Source organism: Canis aureus, chromosome 29, assembly GCF_053574225.1.
Source record: "Canis aureus isolate CA01 chromosome 29, VMU_Caureus_v.1.0, whole genome shotgun sequence".
Lineage (NCBI taxonomy): Eukaryota > Metazoa > Chordata > Mammalia > Carnivora > Canidae > Canis > Canis aureus.
This window is the reverse complement of record NC_135639.1, coordinates 39,851,071-39,871,620: the sequence shown is the minus strand read 5'-3', so window position 1 is coordinate 39,871,620 and position 20,550 is coordinate 39,851,071. Positions and strand designations below refer to the sequence as shown.

At 44.8% G+C, this 20,550-nt stretch overlaps 1 protein-coding gene across 1 annotated transcript in view; it reads left to right on the top strand.

Annotated features, from left to right (window-relative positions):
* CHAT (choline O-acetyltransferase) overlaps window positions 1-20,550 on the top strand; it is a 52,805-nt gene that overhangs the window by 13,143 nt on the left and 19,112 nt on the right. Inside the window, 1 exon segment of the mRNA XM_077877047.1 lies at window positions 18,419-18,588. Coding sequence (XP_077733173.1) covers window positions 18,419-18,588 — 170 coding nt within the window.

Genomic DNA, 20,550 nt, shown 5'->3' with positions numbered 1-20,550 from the left:
AGCTGATAATAGTCTTAAATCTTTTAAATCATCCTTCTGGAAACTAATTTTCAATTCCAAAGCCAGTTCTATTCCCAGGAATTGGATGGAATGCTTTCCTTTCTTGTCTACATTAGAGATTCCAGGATAAAGGTGAGGCTTCCATGTTCCTCCAGAGGTGGACCTCCATCTGCACCTTGGGCTCTCATTTGACCAAGTGTCCATTCAGACTTCCTGAGGACCTGGGCTAGGCCTGGAAAATATAAGAGGCAGAGAGGATGAAGCCACTGCCCCTGAGCAGCTCCCTGGACAGTGAAAGGAAAGGCATGGGAATCAGATTCAAGTACACAGTAATGCAGCATCTACCCATGTAAAGCAATAAGATAGCAAGTACCAATAAGTGTTCCAGGACTTCATCAAGAGGAGGGAGCCCTCCTACTTGGGAGGCTTTTGAAAGGTTTCATTTGAAAAAGTGGGAATTATGCAAAGCTCTGAGACATGAGTGAGAGGGGCAGGAAGGAGGGGTAGCATCCAGGTAGGCAGACGGTCTATGAGCAAAGCTAATTGGCCCCAAGGACGTGCCTGCCCTGCCTGGTTCTGCAAGGAGAGCAACCAGCAGACAAAGATGGCCATGCTGGATGTATGGAAAGAATAAAAAGGTGGTAGAGTCTGGTTCTCTGGCAATAGGCACTTGCATTTTCTGATCCCTCTCCTTAGAAAATTATTTCATCAAAGGTAACTAGCTCCTTGCACCATCCAGTGCTCAGCTCAGGTGTCACTGCCTCAGGTCCCCTAGAGCATCCCCCACTCAACACACTGTCACCTTGTCCTGCTTTCTTACAATGATTGAATTTGTCACTCTGAATTTAGCTTCTCATTTGTTTATTATGCGTGCTGATTATCTGCCTCCCTTCCCTAGTCTCTAAATTCTAGGAGAACAGGGGCCTTATTTGTTTGGATTAACTTTTTAATCTACTTTGCCAAACACAGTGGGGCCCCAGTTATATTTGTTAAATAGAAGAACGAATGGTTACTAATGATAGTAGGTCCCAGGCTTCTTGCCTACCTACCAGTTAATTATTTCTTTATTCAATCATGGGGCACTTACAGAATGCTCAGTCCTAAATCAAGGGCTGCAGGGGCCACAAGGGGGAATGAGAGCTGACCCTGTTCTCACAGACCCAACTACCAAGTTGGAAAATTAATAACTTACCATTAGAAAGTGAGTTAATTCCCTCAGGAGATCATGGTGTAATCAAATCCCACTGTTCTCCCCTCCAGGGACAGAGACAGGCATCAAACAATCGCCTCTGCTTCCAATACAGTTTCCACTTTATTAGCCAGCCAAGCTATCTCCCTGTAGGACTGACAGGGATTGCCTTGAGGTTTAAGTGCTTGGGTTGTGCTAATCGGAATTAATTTGTTAATGGCACTTGATCTGGCTTTCTGAATGGAAGTGCTGTTTCTGAAGGAAGCGTGACAGAGAGGAAGGGCCCACACGCCTCTCCTTCAGAGATCTGATTAATCTGTGTCATCTGCACAGCAGGAAACCAGTCCTTCACAGAGCCCTCCTCCCCAGAGCCTCCCCTACTCATGGAGGGGAAACCATTTAGGAAAGGATTTCAGTATAGATGGCAGCTTGGACTAAGTTTGATAGTAAAGATGAAAAGACATGGGTGGGGTCCAGATATACCGCTAAGTAGAAGTACAAGGAGGAAAAGAGAAGTGAGGAAGATTCCTAGATTTTTAATTTAAGCAACCTAGTAGATGGTGGTACCATTCACTGTGATGGGAACCAGGTTGGCAAAGTGGCTACAGAATGAAGCCCTTTCTAAGTATGTCAGGTTTGAGATGCCTTGAGTCATCTAAGTGGAGATGTCAAATTAGATCTATGTGTCTGGAGCTCAAGAGAGAGGTCAGTGCGGAGACATAAATTTGAGAGCTATCAGCACATAAGTGATATTTAGTCATGGACCTGCGTGAGATCATCTAGAAATAGCAGAATGGGTCCTTGGAGGTCAGGTAGAGAAAGATGCAAAGGGGATTGAGAAAGAGCAGCCCATGAAGTCAAGAGCAAACCAGATGAGTCATGAAGATCCAAAGGGAAAGAGGAAGCAGCCAACCACTTGGAATGTTACTGGGAGCTTAGGGAAGAGCTGGACAGAGATGAGACACAGAGCTTGGCAACCCCAAGTAATTGCTGACCTTCACTGAGATCATACTGGGGAGTAGGAAGAATGAATGGTTGTATGCTAGTAAGTATGATCCAACAGCAGGAAGAAATTGATGAAACTGTCAATGAGTAGAATCAGTTAAGCATGGATGACTGTTTTCAGATATTTTGGTATTAAAATAGTAGAAAAATGGGGCAGTTGCTGTGAGAAGATGAGGGTCAAGAAAAGCATCTTTAGTAGGAGAGACAAGTGCATAGTTGTATGTAGACAACTATATTGGAAGTACTCCAGTAAGAGAAATCATTAATGAGGACAAAGGAGAGGAATGGAGGCATGAGATTCTTGCAAAGGCAAAAAGAAATGGAACCCAGAGAATAAGAAGCCTTTGCTTGGTACAGGGGAAACTGAAACCTGGGCCTGCAGTCCATGGGCCTATGGCTGTGGTAGTGGGGATGTGAGGAGGTTCCTGACTGATGGCTTCTGGGTCTCAGATCAGCAGAGCCATGGCCCTGGGTGGAGAGAGGTGGGGGTAGGATTCTCAAGACAAAAGAGAACAATGAAATGGTCTCTTGGAAAACTTGATGAGATTTAAGGATTCTGCTGAGCTCTTATTTAAGGGCTTAGGGGTCATACATTTTAGAAATCAATTTGCTTTGTTTTGCAATTTTTTGCCTCACAATGTACATCTTCTCAGGTTCAGGCAAAGAAAAATGGGTCACTAGGTTCAGCCTTGGTTAGAGAAAATAACCGAGGGAAAGAGGTGTAAGTATGGCAAGGGAATGGTTATAAAGTTAGAGTCTGAAATGAGTAAGGAAGTGTAGTAGCCTGCTTGGTCCACCATATCAAAGTACCACAGACTGAGTGGCTTAAACAGCAGAAATTTATTTTCTCACCATTCTGAAGGCTAAAAGTCTGAGATCAAGGTGTGGACATGGTTGGTTTCTTCTGAGGCCTCTCTCCCTGGCTTGTAGATGACTGTCTTCTCCCCGTGTTTCCCGTGGTCTCCCATCTGTGCATATCTCTGTCCCAATTTCTTCTCACAAGGTCACCAGTTATGTTGGATTAGGGCCTCCCTCATTTTACCTTAATTACCTCAATAAAGATCTCACCTCCAAATACAGTCCTATTCTGAGATACTGGGGAGTTAGGACTTCAACTTGGGGACTTTGAGAGGACACAACTCAGCCCATGACTGGAGGGAAATGAAAGATGGAGGTGGATGATAGATAGGGGGAAGAGGTAGTGATGTCAATGGTTTTGAGGAGTCAATGAGATGAGACATGTTACAGAGGAGGGACAACAGTGTGTGAATCAGAAGGTTGGAAGTGTGGTCAGAGTATGGGATGCTTGAATCTGACACTTCAGAGGAGGTCAGTTCTTGGTAGTGATGAGATCCCAGGTGTGACTGTGGGAGTGGAGGCTAAGGTTAGACAGTCAAAGGTGGGAGATCAAGGGGCTGAGAGAAGAGGGCGAGTGTGGGCTGGGTCCCCCACACAGACATTCCGGCTGCAGGAATGATGGCTGGATTGGTGATGGAGAAGAAGGAGGTGAACCAGGAATCCAGATTGGCATGATGGGGAGCTGTGAGGAAATCAGGGGAATGTAGAGACAAGGGGGACAATGATGATGGGGGTGGGAAGGTAGAAGTCTAATACCTGGAGCTCCAAAGGGAAAACAGGGAGGAGCCATGTAGGATCAGGGACAGGGAAAAATACCATCTACCCCACCTGGCCCTTGGGGGCATGAGTGTGAAGGAAAATATTCTCCTGGAGAGGGCACAGGGAAGTGTGTCCCTCAGGGAGGGCCTCCCTCCTGTTGAGGCAGAGGGTGAACAGAATACTCGCTGAAGAGATTAACACTACAAGGGGACCCTCCATCACTACTCAGATGTCATGAAAGGTTCGAGAAGGGGAAAAGGTGAGGAGTGAGGGATGAGCCCATGCAGGGGACACTGGAGCAGCAAGCATGGGAGTGCTAGCCAGAGACCCAGGGATGGTGGTCATCATTGCAAACAATGCTTCCAAATCCTCAGCCTCTAGGGAGGTACTCTCCTGGTTCTGGGTGTGGTTGTAGGGGCTGGGGTAGGGTTCTGACTAGCCCACAACAGTATCACAGTTAACACCATGGAAAGCTGAAGTCCCAAGGTCTCCACCTTCCTTCCTGGGCACTGGGCCCAGGCAAGTACTGTCCAGCAGGAGGCTTCGACCAAGCTGAGCTCCTATTGTCCTGGTAGAGGTCTGGACCAAGGCACCTGAGCTCACACAAAATCTGAATTCTCACAGGGTCAACTGACAACCAGTGGGGCAATTGATTTTATCAACCCTTTCTTTTTAGAGGGACTGTCTCTGATCCTTCACTCTGCTCCTCAACCAAAACAGCTCTCTCGTCACCCACAGGCTCCTCAGCCTAACCTTCTGCTGTGACAGTGAGAGGGTGGAGCTCACAGAACTGGAGCCAGCTGTCTGCCATAAAGCCTGTGCTCCCCGTCTGTACCCAGGGTCCCCATGCCCCCTAGAGCTCCTGACACAGCACTTTTAACACAGAGCTCTCTGAGACTATGGTGCAGGATAAGTGAGTGTATTGTCATCTCTACCTGCAGCCTAAACACCCACAGCCAACACAGAATAGCCTCCGGGGGATCCAAGGGCTCAGAGACCCGGCAGGACCATCACTGCTCCCCAGAAGACCGTGGTCTTGTTGGGGACACCAGAACAAGCAGAATTGTTAGGACAAGAGCAGACAGGATAAAACCAAAGGAGCGTCTCCACTCCAGGAGTCCTGAGGGAATTTGGGGACCTCATAGCCCAACCTGTCATAGCTTAGGAGGGCTTCCTGTGCCAGGTGCAACATGAGGCTAAGCCCAGGTGGGTTGAGGTGGATGTGACTGGGGCTGGCTGACAACATCAGGATCATCTAGAGAGCCCCTTAAAATAAAGATTCTGGGTTTCCAGGGATTTTCCAGTGGGATAGGAATGAGGCCAAAGAATCTGTATTTTTAAAGTACCTTCATATGTGCAGCCCACGTGCAGCACAGATTGGGACCAACCGAAGCAGATATTAGCAGCTCTGGTGTATGGAGGTACCCCATGATGCTGGCCTTATCCTGGGCCCTGTTGCTCTGAGTCTTCAGTATAGCCCATGAGCTGGGGATTTTTGAACTAGAGGTGCTGAGTGGTGGAATCAGGGCATCTGTCTCCCAAGCCCGAGATCCTCAGGGCCCGGCAGGTGGGGTGGGGCTTCCGGCCTTAGGAAGGGCACAAGTAACCCCTCAGGACCTTCCCTCCCCACAGAGCCTTGGAGCTGCGGCCTTCCTGAACCCAGGAGGACCGACACTGTCATCCTGGCCTGGAAATTTGATTAGACATTCAGCCCCGAGTCTGGAAGACTACAGCGCTTGTCAATTTGTAGGAAAAGGATAGCCAGCTCAGAGAGCCCCCACCCCCACCCTGGAGCCCGCTGGCTTTCCTGGGTGCTGCACCGAGATCCTGTGGGCAGACTTCAGGCAGATGCTTCTGTTTACACAGCGCCGGCAATATTTATCTCCAGCAGCCAATTAGAGCTGAGCCACTGCTTCAAGGTGGGAACTGACAGAAGGCCCCTGAGTCTGGAGAAGGCCTCGGTCATGGTTTACAAGAACCACTCAGGATGCGCATTTTGCTGCTTAAATATTGCCATCCAGAGATAGACAAGTCTGCTGATTTTAAAACCAATTACACATTAGCAATAACAGCCTCTCCTCATTTAATTGGCCCAGAAATACCTCCTGGGCTGCCAAGGCTGACTGCTGTTTTCTTTCCTCGGGGTGGGGGGTGGGGGGTGGGGGTAGGGGGTTGGGGGGGTGCGAGGGGGGGCTGGAGGCTTGGGGGGCGGGCATTGTCTCCCTCTCACAGTGGCAGCAGGAAGGCTCTCCTGTATGCGGGCATCCAGGCCGGAGAGGCCGGTTGCCTGCCTCAGAGGCCTGGGCTTGACCTGGCTGTCCTTGTATGCCCTGGAGCTGGCTTCCTAGGCTAGGACACGGAGGTGATGGACCTGGCCTGTGGCCAGGACAGGGAGGGTGTGGAGGAGCTGCAAAGCAGGTGGTCTGGTGCCTGGCTCACAGAGGCTGTTTGCTAAATAATAACTCTTATTAAATTTGAGGAAACATTGTGGGGATGGTTTGTCCAAGTCTCACAACCTCTCTGGAAAAATCTGGTGAGCTGCAAACGGGCACCTGTTGAATATCCATTCCATCAGTGACAGTGACTCGTGGACTCAGACTGAATGGCCTGCACTCCTTGTCCCAGAGCCCTAACCCTCATTAACTCTGGGGTGCTCTTTTGCTTCCCCTGGGCTCCCCACATGCCACATGCTCCAAGTGTGCACACTGTTTTCTTTCATTTCTCCCCAGTAGCCGTCTCTCTGGCCCTCACTTTCCATTTTATGATATTTGGGGTAAAAAGTGGGTGGAAAGTTTTTTGGTTTTTAATCTCATGCCCCTTTCTACTCACCACCCTTCTCCTAATTCTGGAAGTAAGATATCACTTGAAATCTGCCCCTGTGGGAAGGGTGTTTCAAACCCAGAAGAAAGAGTAATACTTAGTTCTTGAATTTTTTTTTCATTAAATTAAACTTATTTGGGTATAATTGTAGATGCACATGCACTTACAGGAAATAATCTCACCTGTACCCCTTTCCTACCATGCTAACATCTTGTAAAATACACAAATACAGTATCACAACAATATTGACATTGACATTAATACAGTCAAGATAGAGAACATTCCCATCCCTGCAAGGATCCCTTATGTTGCCATTTATGGCCACACCCACTTCCGTTCCAACCCCATCCCTCCTTAACCCCTGGCAACCAGGAATCTGTCTTCACTTTCTATACCGTTACTGTTCTAAGAACATTGTATAAATGGAATCGTACAGTATGTACTCTTCCGAGACTGGCTTTTTTCACTTGGCATAATTCTCTGGAGGCTCATCCACCTTGTCCCATGTGTCAATAGTTCTTTCCTTTTTATTTATTCCTTGGTATGAATCACAATGGTTGATACCATTTATCTGTTGAGGGACACCTGAGTGGTTCCTACTTTTTGGCTATTATAAATAAAACTACTATGAACATTACACACACACACACATATAGATGACTTGTGTGATCATAACTTTTTATTTTAGGAAAAATTCCAGGAATAATATTGATAGTGGCATGTTTAGTTTTTAAATAAACCATTAAAATGTTTTCCAGCTTGGCAGCTGTGCCACTTCACATTCCCATGAGCAATGTATGAGTGATCCAGTTTCTCTGCATCCTCGTCAGCATTTGCTGTTGTTCCTTTTGTTTTGTTTTGTTTTAGCTATTCTGATCGGTGTGTAGTAAAATCTTATTGTAGTTTTAATTTACATTTTGCTAGTGACTAATGATGTGGAGTATCTTTTCATAGCTGATTTGCCACCTATATATCCTTTTTGGTGAAATGTCATTTCCTGTCTTTTGCTCATTTTCTAATTAGATTGTTTGGGTTTGGGTTTTTGTTGTTTTTTTACTGTGAGTCTGAGAGTTGTTTATATACATATACTTTTTTAAGATTTTATATATTTATTCATGAGAGACCCAGAGAGAGAGGCAGAGACACAGGCAGAGGGAGAAGCAGGCTCCCTGTAGAGCCAAATATGGGACTTGATCCCAGTACCCTGGGATCATGACCTGAGCTGAAGGTAGATGCTCAACCACTGAGCCACCCAGGCGTCCCATATATATTCTTTACTAGCCCTTTTTTGGCTGTGGTTCTAGATTTTCTCCCAATCTGTAACTTATGGTTTCATCTTCTTAACATGATGTTACAAATTAAGTAAATGTTTTCAGTTTTGATGAAGTCGTTTGTCAATTTTTCTGTTAATGAATCATGCATTTGGTGTCAAGTCTAAGAATTCTTTGCCTAGCCCTAGATTCCAAAGATTTTCTCGTGTATTTTTTCTAAAAGTTGATATTACATCAGTACATTTAAGTTTATGATCCATTCTGAATTAAATTTTTTATAACGTGTGAGGATTTAAAGCCAGGTTTTCTTTTTTTCTTTTTTAAAATTTTATTTGTTTATTTTGTCCATAGGTTTCCAACTGTTCCAGCAACATGTGTTGAAAAGGTCATCCTTCCTCCACTGTATTACTTTCATGCCTTTGTCAAAATCAATTAGGCCTATTTATATGAGTCTATTTTGGGGTTTTCTATTCTCTTCCATTAATCTCTATGCTCATCTCTCTGCCAATAGCACATAATCTTGGTTATAGGCTATATAATAAGTCTTAAAGTTGGATATACTGATTCCTTCAACTTTATTCTTTTTCAAAATTGTTTTAGCCATTCTAGTTCCTTTGCCTTTTCCTATAAATTTTAAAATTATCTTGTCTGCATCTACAAAAAATTTGCTGAGATTTGGATGGAAGCTGTGCTAAACCTGTATATCAAATTGGGAAGAATTGACATCTACAATATGTTGAGTCTTCCTATGCATGAACATAATACATCCTTCCATTTCCTTAGATCTTCTTTGATTCCTTTTATTAGTGTTTTGTAGTTTCAGCATACAAGTCTTTTCTTTTTCAGCATACAAGTCTTATACATTTTTGTTAGATACACTCAAGTGTTTCATTGTTTTGCATCATTGTAAGTGGTATTACATTTTTAATTTTAGTGTTCATGTGCTTGTCACTAATATACAGAAATACAATAGATTTTTGTATGTTTATCTTATATCTTTCAAACTTGCTGAACTAGTTTATTAGTTCTAGGAGGTTTGGGGTTTTTTTGGGGGGTATATTCCTTAGAATTTCTACATAAACAATCATGTCATGTGAAAATAAGGATTTTTGCCCCTTCTGATCTGTATCCCTTTTATTCCCTTTTATTGCCTTACTGCTCTGAGCAGAACTTCCGGTACTATGTTGAATAACAGTGATAAGAGTGGGTATCCTTTCTTTTTCCTGATTTTAGGGGAAAGGCATGCAGTTTTTCACCCTTAAAATGATATTAGCAATAGCATTTTTTGAGATGTTTTTTATGAAGTTGAGGAAGTTCCCCCCAATTTTTATTTTTCTGAGATATTATCATGAATAGATGTTGAATTTTAAAAGTATTGTCAAATCTATTGACTGCATCAATTGACATAATCATGATTTTTCTATAATATGTTAATATCGTGGATTATATAGATTGATTTTCAGATATTGAACCAGGCTTGCATTCCTTTAATAAGCTCTACTTCCTATATAATTCTTTTTATGTGTCGCTTAATTCTATTTGCTTATATGTTGTTCAATATTTTTGTATCTATATTCATGAGGATTGTTGGTTTATAGTTGGTTAGGTGTTGTGGCTTTTTTTCCCCTTATACTGTTTTCATCTTGTTTTGGTATAAGAGTAACGCTGGATTCATAAAATGAATTAGGAAGTGTTCTTTCCTCTTATGTTATATGGAAGAAATGGTATGGATGGCTTTTAATTCTTCTTTAAGTATTTGGTACAATTCTCCAGTGAAAACTTCTGGGCCTAGAGATTTCTTTTTCTGGAGTTTTAAACTTATAAATTCAATTTTCTTAATAGTTATAGGGCTATCCAAAGTATTTATTTAGATATGGTACATTGTGGTAGTTCATATTTCTCAAGAGATTGCTCTATTTCATCTAAGTTGTCAAACTTGTGTCTGTAGAGTTGTTCATAGTATTTCTTTATAATCCTTTTGATGTCTGCAGGGTCTGTGGTGCTACCCCTATTTCATCCTTAATAGTGTTCCCTTCCTCTCTGTCTCTCTCTCTCTTTCTTTTGCAAGACTTGCTAGAGATTTGATTGATCTTCTGAAGAAACTAGCTTTCTTTTTATTGTTTTTGTCTTGTTTTCAATTCTATTGGTTTCCAATTCTTGTTATTTCCTACCTCCTGATAGCTTTATTTTGCTCTTCCTTTTCTAGGTTTTCAGGTAACAGCTTATAGAATTCATTTAAAAATTTTCTTCTTGTCTATGTAAGCAATTGTGCTATACGTTTCTTAGTGCTTTAATTGTGCCCACAAATCTGGGTAAAATGTATTTTTATTTTCACTCATTGCAATGTGGTTTTCTTAATTTCCCTTAAGACTTTCCCTTTCTCCTGTGGATTACTTGGAAGAGTATTGTTTGGTTTCCAAATGTTTGGAACTTTTCTTGTTATTTTTCTGTTATTTATTTTTACTTTGCTTTCATACGTTAGAGAATACATTTTATATGATTTCAATTCAATTTGAAGGTGTTTTATAGCCTAGAACATGGTCTACCTTGGCGTATATATTCCATGGGCACTTGAAAATAATGTGCATTCTGCTATTGTTGGGTGGAGTGTTCTATAAATGTCAATTAGATCCTGTTAATTGATAGTGTTGTTGATTTTTTCTATATTCTTGCTTTCTGTCTAGTTGGTCTATCAATTATTGAAAAAGGGGTGTTTAAGTCCCCAAGTATAATTGTGAATTTGTCTATTCTCCCTTCAGTTCTGTCGGTTTCTTCTTCACATATTTTGTGGTATGTTTGTTACATACACACTTAGGATTGCTATGTCTTCCTGGTAGGCTGATCATTTTGTTTTATGTAATGCCCCTCAATGTCTCTGGTAATTTTCTTTGCTCTGAAGCTTACTTAATCTGATATTAATAAAGTGACTCCTACTTTCTTTTGATTAATGTTTGCTTGATGCATCTTTTTCCTATCTTTTACTTTCAAGCAATCTGCATCATTTTATTTGATGTGAGTTTCTTGTACATGGAATATAACTAGGATGTGTTTTTATAATCTACCTTGTCAATTTCTATCACTGAAATTATTGATATGCTGGGATTTAATGCTGCCATTTTGTTTTTTGTTATCTCTGTTTTTCAAGTCGTGCTTTCTTTTTCCTGCCTTCCTATGAGTTACCTGAACATTTTTTAGAATTCCATTTTGATTTATCATAAGGTTTTTAGTATATCTGTATATGTTCTCTAGTGGCTTCTAAAGGTGTTACTATATATATATTATATATATAGTATATGTGTGTATATATATGATTTATATATAGTATATATAGTATATGTGTATATATATGATATATATAGTATACAGTATATATATATATATGTATGATTTATCACTGTCTACTGGTGTTGAAGTTTTGCCAGCTTTAATGAAATGTAGAAAGTTTACCATCCCTTACATCCCTTAACTCTCCCATATTTATAATATAATTCTTTTAACTATTTCCTCTAATATAAATTTAGAGCCACATCAGGCAGTGTTATAATTTTGCTTCAATGCTGAAATATAATTTTTAAAAACTCAAAAATAGAATGAAAATTAATTCACTAAAATATTTACTCTTTCTGTTGTTCCTTCTTCCTTCTTGATGTTTCAATGTTCCTTTCTTTATAAAACTTACTTTTGTGTGTGGGGGGAGGGGAGCGGAATTCCTTTAGCTTTTCTTTTAGGGCAGATACTGGAGACAAACTCTCTTAGTTTTTCCTCATCTAAGAATGTCTTGATTTCCCTTCCTTCCTGAAGGATATCTTTGCTAAATATAGAATTCTGGGTGGACAGTACTTTTCTTTCAGCACTTAAAAAAGTTGTGCCACTTTCTACCAGTCTTCATGGTTTCTGATGAGAAATATACCATAATTTGAATTGTTTTTTCTCCTATAGATAAAGCATTTTTCTCTCTCTCTGTGCTTTCAAGATTTTTTTCTTTGTCTTTAGTTTTCAGTAGTTTGACTATGATAATGTCTTGATGTGGATTTCTTTGAATTTACCCTGTGTGGAATTAATGAATCGTGAATCTTTAAGTTTATGTCTTTTGCCAAATTTAGGAAATTTTTGCCATTATTTCTCTGAGTACTTTCTTGCTTTATTCTACTGATGCTATCTGTGGAGCAACTGAGGTGGTGATTACTACCCAATGCAGATGGATATCCCAGCTTCTATCTGAGACCATGCCTTCTCTGATACCATCAGAGACTGACATGCTTCATTACAGACTTGTTACAAGTCTAGGCCCCACTCTGCCTTTGCTGGCATGGAGGAAGGATATTACCTAAAATTTCCTTTCTTGCTAGTTATTCTTTTCCCGGGCCCTTTGACTGAAGAAAGCAGGCTTTTGTTGGATTTTTTTTTTTTTTTTTTTTTGTCTACATTTGTTTGTGTTTTATTTTACTGGCTATTTGAGCTCTGGGATATTTTACATAAAACAGAAAACCCGGTGTATTTGTTTGTTAGGACTACTACAACAAAATACCACAGACTGAGTGACTTAAACAACAGATATTTATTTCTCACTGTTCTGGCAGCTGGAAATCCAAAGTCAAGGTGTTGGCATATTAGTTTCTCCTAAGGCCTTTCTCTGTTGCTTGCAGATGACCAATGGTCTTTTCTCTGTGCACACATGCGTCTCTTCCTCTTCTTATAAGAACAATGGTCATATTGGTTTAGAGCCTCACCTTTATGACCTCATTTAACCTTAACTACCTCTTTAAAGGGCTCACCTTTAAATACAGTTAAAGCTTCAACAGGTAAATATTGAGGATTAAAGCTTCAACAAATGAATTTCAAGGTGGAGGAGACACAATTCAGTCTAGAACAACCAAGGAACTCACCATCATTTTGTTCCTTGGGTCCTGAAGTCCGTAGCCCCTCTCTCTCCATCTTTCAGAGTCTTCTTATGTTTGTTTTAAATATAATGTCCAGGGGTTTTAGTGGAAGTGATAGAGAAAAGTCTACTTGATGTTCTTGGAAGCAGAAGTTCCTCCTTTTTGAGCTCTTTAAAGAGGTTTTTGTGACTCAGATAAAAGCAGTTCTGATTTGCAAGAACCAGATTTCACTGGGCAAGAAATACTTTTGCTGAAAGTATTTCCCCATAGCCTCTGAGGACTGGGAGCATAAAGATTATTCCATAAACCATAGAGTAGTAGAGCGGAACATGGGATGTGTGATGGCAGTTTCCCATCCCAAAAGGAGATACAATCCCTTCATCTGGGGAAGAAAAATCCTCAGATGGAATTGACAAAGGTTTAAAAGATCTAAACCTCAGAAGAGGAGCCTAGTGTTTCCATTTCCTTAGACCATGTGAGGCAGGACAGTAAGAATCTGACTTGAGCCAAACTCCCAGGTGATCAACTGGAGAAGGCAAGTGTCCAAGACAGAGCTGTGTGTGTGTGCTCATGGTCATAGTCTGTAAGCTTTCAGTCTTTAACGGAAGCTCCAGGGTCCTCCAAGGCCTTGTGGCCTCTGGAATTTCCGCATCACCAAAGCTATCAACTCTCCAGGCATGGGTGGCAGAGCAAGCTCCTCCTATTACTCAACTCCAAATTCTCACTATTAAGCAGGGGCTCCTTGAGGAAGATTGATTTACTACATTAAACGAGCCTCTGTGTGCTCGATGAGAATGTCACAAGACAAACGGCTCCTGCTGCATGCCTCCAGCCCACCGCCCCCTGTTTCCATTATATTTGGGCCAGAGTCATGGTGGATGAGTTTGGTGTAGTTCATTTTCTGCCTTACATGATAAACTTGTCAGCCTTTGACCGATCAGCTACTTGTATGCAGGGAGTTCATTTGCAAGGCCACCTGGCATCCCAGCTCGGCTGTCCTGCTCCCATTTCATCCTGCCTAATGAGCCAGGACCTGGTTACTATTGGTTGGTGCTGAGCTCTGGGGCCCTGCACAACCTGCATGTGATGATGATGGCTCAGTCCCTCCTTGGAGGGCCTTCTCTCCTGCCTGGAGGCGGCTGGGGCACAGATGCCTAGGAAGCTGTCCTTGTTTGCTGTCAGCTTTGTTTGTCCAGCTGGGAGGGAGTGTGCCAAGCCTTCACTCTCCTGCCCAAAGGATGTGTTAGGTCTATTCCCCAGCATCCTGACTAGACAGGCCTGCTATGGGTTTCCTGGAGGAGCTATAGCCTGCCCACTCCACATTGGCCTTGAAGCTGTTACTAAGGAAATTTTAGTTAGGCAGATACTCAGCCAGGGGTCTCAGAGCTCACTGAGACCTGATCAACAGGGCCTAGATGTGCAGCACTGGGGCTGCCAATGATCCCTTAACTGCCCACAAGGCCCACATCCTCCCCAAACTGCTAGGCATCCTAGACTGCTCTGACCACATCAGCCCCTGCCCAAGATACTTTGGTGGCTTCTTGTCATTGCTCATGAAGTCCACTTCCTGATCCTGCTATTCACAGCCCTTGATGATCTGTCCCCAGCCTGGGCATTGAGGTTGCATATCTGGGATCAAGTCTAACTCCCTCAATTTGCTGGATGCAAGGTGTTTAGCTTCTCTGTGAATGGGGATGATAAAAATTATTATATCGTGTTCATCAATATGAGGACTTAGATTGATGCCAGGCATGTAGTAGATGGTCGACAAAGGTTAACTAATAGCATCACTTCACTGCATTCTTCAACCTCACCTAAATCCTTTATGCCTTCACCTATAATGAACTGCAGCCAGGGGTGGTCTTCTCACCCACAAGCTCTATCCACAAGCCCGGGTGTCTACACCTTAGCCCTCAGAACCTTTTCCAGCATTGTTATCTCCTGACATGCTTCTCCCTTCCTCTCTTCCCATTTGAATTTGATCCCAGCCTGGCCAAGGACTTCTCATGCTCTGAAGTCACCAGCCAGCCTGGGAGCCCAGAGGAACCCCCAGAATAGCACACAGGGCAGGATCAGGCACCAGAACCATTGGCAGGGACTCCTATTGGAGCAAAGAGGACCAGGGCTGGGAGCCTCACAAAGGATAAGGAATCCCTTCTCTATCTCCATCCTCTCCCAACCTCTCGCCATCCCCCCATCCTATGAGACTCCATGCCCCAAAGCCTCAAGCCCACTGGACTCCAAGATTCCTTCTCTGAGCGTGGACACAAGTCTCAGCCTCACCTGTCCATGGACACTTTCCTGTACCCACGTGGGCAACTGAGGCGCCACCCTCTGCAAGTTCACAGACATGGGGGAGGAGACTAGATCAGGGCTTCTGGGGCTGGACTGGCAGTGTTTGAAACATGGGGATGTCTGAAGTCAGCAACAGGGTCATGTGCTGTAGGAGCATGCACAATGTAGTAGGAGACAATGGGTACAGAGGGGACTGGTCCAGCCCTGGCCCCAGGTGCTGTACGAGGCCAGCCTGATGAACAGAGCAGAGGTTCCTTGTCTGCATTGAATAAGCAACTGGCATGCTCTGGATGTGAGGAGTTCTGGAGGGCAAGAGCTCTGTCTGGGCTGTTCCTACCTACATCAAACATAGGGTCAGCCCTGTTAGAGGATCGAGGAGCTTGGGAGGGGTTTATGAGTGGAACTTTGATAGGCAGAGAAAGAGAAGAGCCCCTATCCAGGAGACATCCTATGCTACGATGAAGAGGTGAATGAGCCCAGGTGTCCAGAGAATGGTAGGAAGCATGAGATCCCTGCAGAGATTCAGGGGAGATGACCCTGAAGGGGCAGCATGGTGAGCCATGGAGCCCAAAGGGCCCTATTTAGACACAACCTCATGGGGAGTAGAAGTTATTTCAGATTGAAGATGGTGACACAGTGATTACACCACACTTGAGCAGAGGGAAGGGGAATTTCCCTAGAGCATCAACCAGGTTACCTTTACCTTTAGATCCTGAAGTCATGGCCTAAAGCCTTGGAGTTGATCAGACTCCAGGAAAGCACAAGAGGCCATGCAGAAGATAATGAGTCATCCTGGCCCCATCAGGATCAAGGAGGGTGTGTCTTGAAAATATAGTGCTCTCCAAGCCCTCATTCTACACAGGAAATGGGGAACAGATGACCCAATGCTGGGCTGGCTTGCTCTTCATTCTCCTCAGAGCAGAAGGCTTTCTGTGAGAGGGATTTGCAAGAAGTGGGAGGAAGGATATGGGTGGGGACTAGAGATTTTGTTCACATGAGATTACGCATGGATACCTCTCATGAACTGGAGAAACCACATGGGCAGAGCAGGGACCAGCAGAGGTGGGCTTAGCATTGTGTGCCTAGCACATGTTGAGGAGGCCCAGGGAAGGGTCTTAGGGACTGCCCCACTCAAGGCTGACTGCACTGGGAGGGGGAAGTCACCACATACCCCAGGGAGGGTCAATGTGAGGCCAAGAGCAGAGAGGAACAGACAGGACCTCATCGAAGGCCACCCTGGGTCCCTAGCTAGACATAAGGAAGGACAGGCTCCCATTGGCAGTGTCAGACTATGTATGGACTTGGCCTCTCACTGCCTGAGGAAGGTAGTGTTGTGCCTGGCTCTAGCCCACAGGCAAGACCAACACTGATGCTGGGGGTGTGGAAGCCACACCTGCTCCCACATGTTCCCTGGACTTCAGGAAAGCAGATTTCAGATGGCTGTGAGAGATTATGGGCTTTTTTTTTTTTTTTTTTTTTTTTTCCCTTTGGCTTGAGGCTCTGGAAGAAGAGAAGCCTCCAGAGCCAGGGACTCTGACAGAGGCAGTTCTGACTCAGCAGGAAGTGGGATCCCAGTCAGGAGGGGAAGGGCAGGAGCAGGGCGGTGGGGGGGCGGGGGGGTGCCTGGGCTTGGGCTGACTACAGTAAATAGAAGGGTCAGCACTCAGGACCAGGGCCTGCCCAAGTGCCTGCCTTGATGGGACAAGAGGGAGCAGGGAGGGTCCTGACTGTCATCTTGGGGGACTCCTCAGCCTGAAGAATGTTTCTCTCTGACAAATGGCCTCCTGGACAGGGACCTTGAATTTCAATACCTACAGGGACCAAGGGGGTTGAATGAATGAGAGAAGACTATGGTAAACCAAGGATGCAGCTTCTCAGCTCCAGCTAAGTCTTGCGGTAGGAGAACGTGCACCCAACATCACCAGATGGGTCAGTTAGGATTACATTTGGCCACATATGACAGAGGACACAAAATAATAGTGGCTTAAGGAAAACAGAGGTTTTTCTCTCTCTCTCTCATGTGTACCAGAAGTAAGTCACCCAGAGCTGATACATGGTGGCTAGGATTCTTCTATCTCCCTGCAAGGGTGTGGCCCACATCCATATGATCCAAAATGGAGGCTAGAGGTCCAGCCATCACACCTGTGTCCCAGCAATGAATAGAGGAAAGTGGGAAGGGCAAAGAAGACATGCTAGTTATTTTTAAGTAAGTCTCTTGGAAGCTGTCATATAGTGTTTCTAAATTTTGTTAGCAGAATTTCTATGTGTGGCTTCCCCCTAAGGGAAGCTGGGCAATGCAGCTTTAGTTCTGGTTCCCCTGTGCCAAGCTAAAACTGAGCACTCCATGACTCAAGGGAGAATGGGTATTGCCATATGCAGCTAGCAGTCTCTTCCCCACAGTGCACCCTTGCTTCCAAATACTTTGCACCCCATCTTCCATGCATAGGATGCTCTGAGACTTGGCAGGGACTTGGTAACCCTGCACCTCATCCTGTAACAGCATCCAGCCCTAAAGTCTGGTAGAGGAGGTGATGGAGGTGGAGGAGGCTGCCCATCTGGCTGGCCCAGCTCTCTTCAGGGAGGAACCCTGTACCCAATTGTCCCCCATGGAGAAATCAAGCAGCCTTGGTGGCACATCTCTGGCACAACTCAGTGGCTCCTAGCCTATTTGTCCTGAGGAGTTCCACATGCCTGAAATGACCCAAATGGGCTCACGTGGATATGGCTTTGGGGCAGCCTGGCCCTTCCATCTGCACTCTGCATTGAAATAGTTGCTGAGGTGGCAGGAGGCTGGGAGAGCAAGACTTTGACTCCTTTACTTCAGCTTTTCATATGAAGAGGACTGATTTTTAAATTTCAGCACCTAATATTTAAAAATTTTAGTTCAGGACCCAGATGCAGCTCTCAACTGGTGCAGTGGTAGGGGTGGGGGGGTATCAGGGAGCAGTACTGTTGGATGGAGGAATTGGAGCTCCTCCCCTGGCAAAGGCTGGCCTGAGGGTCTAATGTCCATGCAGAAGGCCCCCCATGAGTCCCTTCATCCTGGAAGGCAGGTCCAGCGACCATCCATCTGGGGAAGATCTGGCCACAGCTAAAGAGTGAGTGGGATTCTTGCAGAGACCATGACAGTAAGCTGGCTGCTGGGATTAACACAGAAGTTCAGGACAGTCTGTCTGATTTCATGGCCCACCCACTGGATTTGGGAGAGAAGTCAGGTCAGGACTGACTCAAGGGCTGGGTGTCCATGTGTGTGCCTGCCTGTGCTGTGTGAGGTTCTGTGGAGGGGACCTCAGACCTGGTTTGGAGGGTAGGTGCTAAGGCCTTGTTTGCCTGGCCTGCAGACTCCACCAACCGGGACGCCCTGGATATGATTGAACGCTGCATCTGCCTCGTGTGCCTGGACGCCCCAGGAGGTGTGGATCTCAACGACACCAACAGGGCGCTCCAGCTCCTTCATGGTGGAGGCTGCAGCAAGAATGGGGCAAACCGCTGGTATGACAAATCCCTACAGGTAAGCTTCCCCAGTGGCTTGGCCAGGGGCCTGAGTCAGCAGATGCTCACTCCCTGGCCTATGCTGCATCTGGGGCCAAGGGAGCTGAAGGCACTGGAAATGTGCCACTGGTATCAGCCTCTGGACTGGCCGGAACTCTTCTCAGGAGCAAGTGACCAAACCCAACTCAAACTCCCAACCTTCCTGTAGCCTGGGCCAGGAGTGTGGACCTCTGGGTCAGAGCTGGGGCTCATTCCCCATCTCCCAGCACACACTGTAAGGTGGGGGTATCCTGGGGGCCCGCTCAACACTTCCTCAACACATTCAGCAAGAATCATGTCTGATGCCCAGAGAGGCCAGCTTTTCTGAATCTCCATCGCTCCTACCTGCTGGCCATTTCAACACACTACATTCCATCCCTGAGAAGTAGGACAGTCCAGCATCTCCATACAAGGAAAGTCATAAAATGAAATAAAGCAATTCATATATTTTTCATTCTCATGACATCAATTCAGAAACATGACACTCAGTTTGACCTGGAGAAAAATACTCCAGCAGGTGCAGGTGAGGTCGAGGTTGGGTCCATTCTTTTCTGTTCCTCCAACCTTTTTTCTCCCGTGTCAATCCTGAATTGAACCTTGTTTATTTTTAAAGCCACCCCACTTTCACAATGACCACATTAAATAGCCAACGATCGCTATGCTTTGGGCTAGTATCTCTCCCACCAATAAGCAACATTTCATTTTTCTCTTTCTCTGGCCCCTATATGCTTTTTATTGGTTTGCATATTGATTCTACTATTTCTGATGAGTTCTCTTGCTGCTGTGCTGGCTATTTTAGCCTCCACAGTGGTGCTAATGGCTTGTTATCTTTCATGGAGCAGCTATGGGAATGAAATGATATAATGGAAGTACAGAACCAGAAACATAGCAAGCCAGGGTAGTGGTTTTCTTTTCCTCCCTTTTGTTGCAGTGGCAAGAACAGAAAAGCACTAATGCATGAGTGGGCACAGTCTTCCCCTCCTGCCTCACATGGGTGACTGTGCCCACCCCTGGACTCTTTTCAGAGGCAGGACAGATGATCAGATGAGCTGGGAAAGCCAAACAGGCTCCATGGACCTGAACTGAAAAGATCAGGAGCTAGTCTCAGGATGGAGAAGCAGAGGACATTGGGGAAAAAGAGAAAAGAACCTGCAAGGATCAGCCTTGAGAAAGACCATGTGGGGAGGTCGTTTAAAGAGTAGGAGTAGGGATCCCTGGGTGGCGCAGCGGTTTAGCGCCTGCCTTTGGCCCGGGGCGCGATCCTGGAGACCCGGGATCGAATCCCACGTCGGGCTCCCGGTGCATGGAGCCTGCTTCTCCCTCTGCCTGTGTCTCTGCCTCTCTCTCTCTCTCTCTGTGTGACTATCATAAATAAAAAAAAAAAATAATAAAAAAAAAAAAGAGTAGGAGTAAAGATTCGGGCACACTATATACACTGGCACGTGAGGGACCGGAGAAGACATCAGGGGAGTCAGCTCACATGTGTTTGACTGTGCCAGTGCCCTAGAAGAGCATCAGTAAGAATGCCAATAGCTTGTTTGTTTGCTGGTTTGTTTGCGGATGGTGGACTAGACTCTCTTGCATGTGACGCTGTGCTGAGCTGAACTATGGGCAGCCTCACCTTATCCAGGTCATACATTAACAATCAAATCTCACATTCTCATTATTTTTTCCCAGCATTTCTGTATGTGCTGAGTATGTCCCTTTTTGAAGTTAGCTAAGTACAAAGGCCGTGGACCTTTCCTATACCTTCTCTCCAATCCTCCTATCAATCCTGTGAACTGGGTTTTATTGGATCCATTTTCAGTGGGATCACACTGAAGCCAGAGAGCTGAGATGTCTTGTTGAAGATTTCCCAGCTGCCGGGGTGTGTGGCAGACCTGGAGTCCAGGTCCCTGAAGGGAAGCCCAGGCAGCAGTTAGTGGAGCATCCTCAGAACACC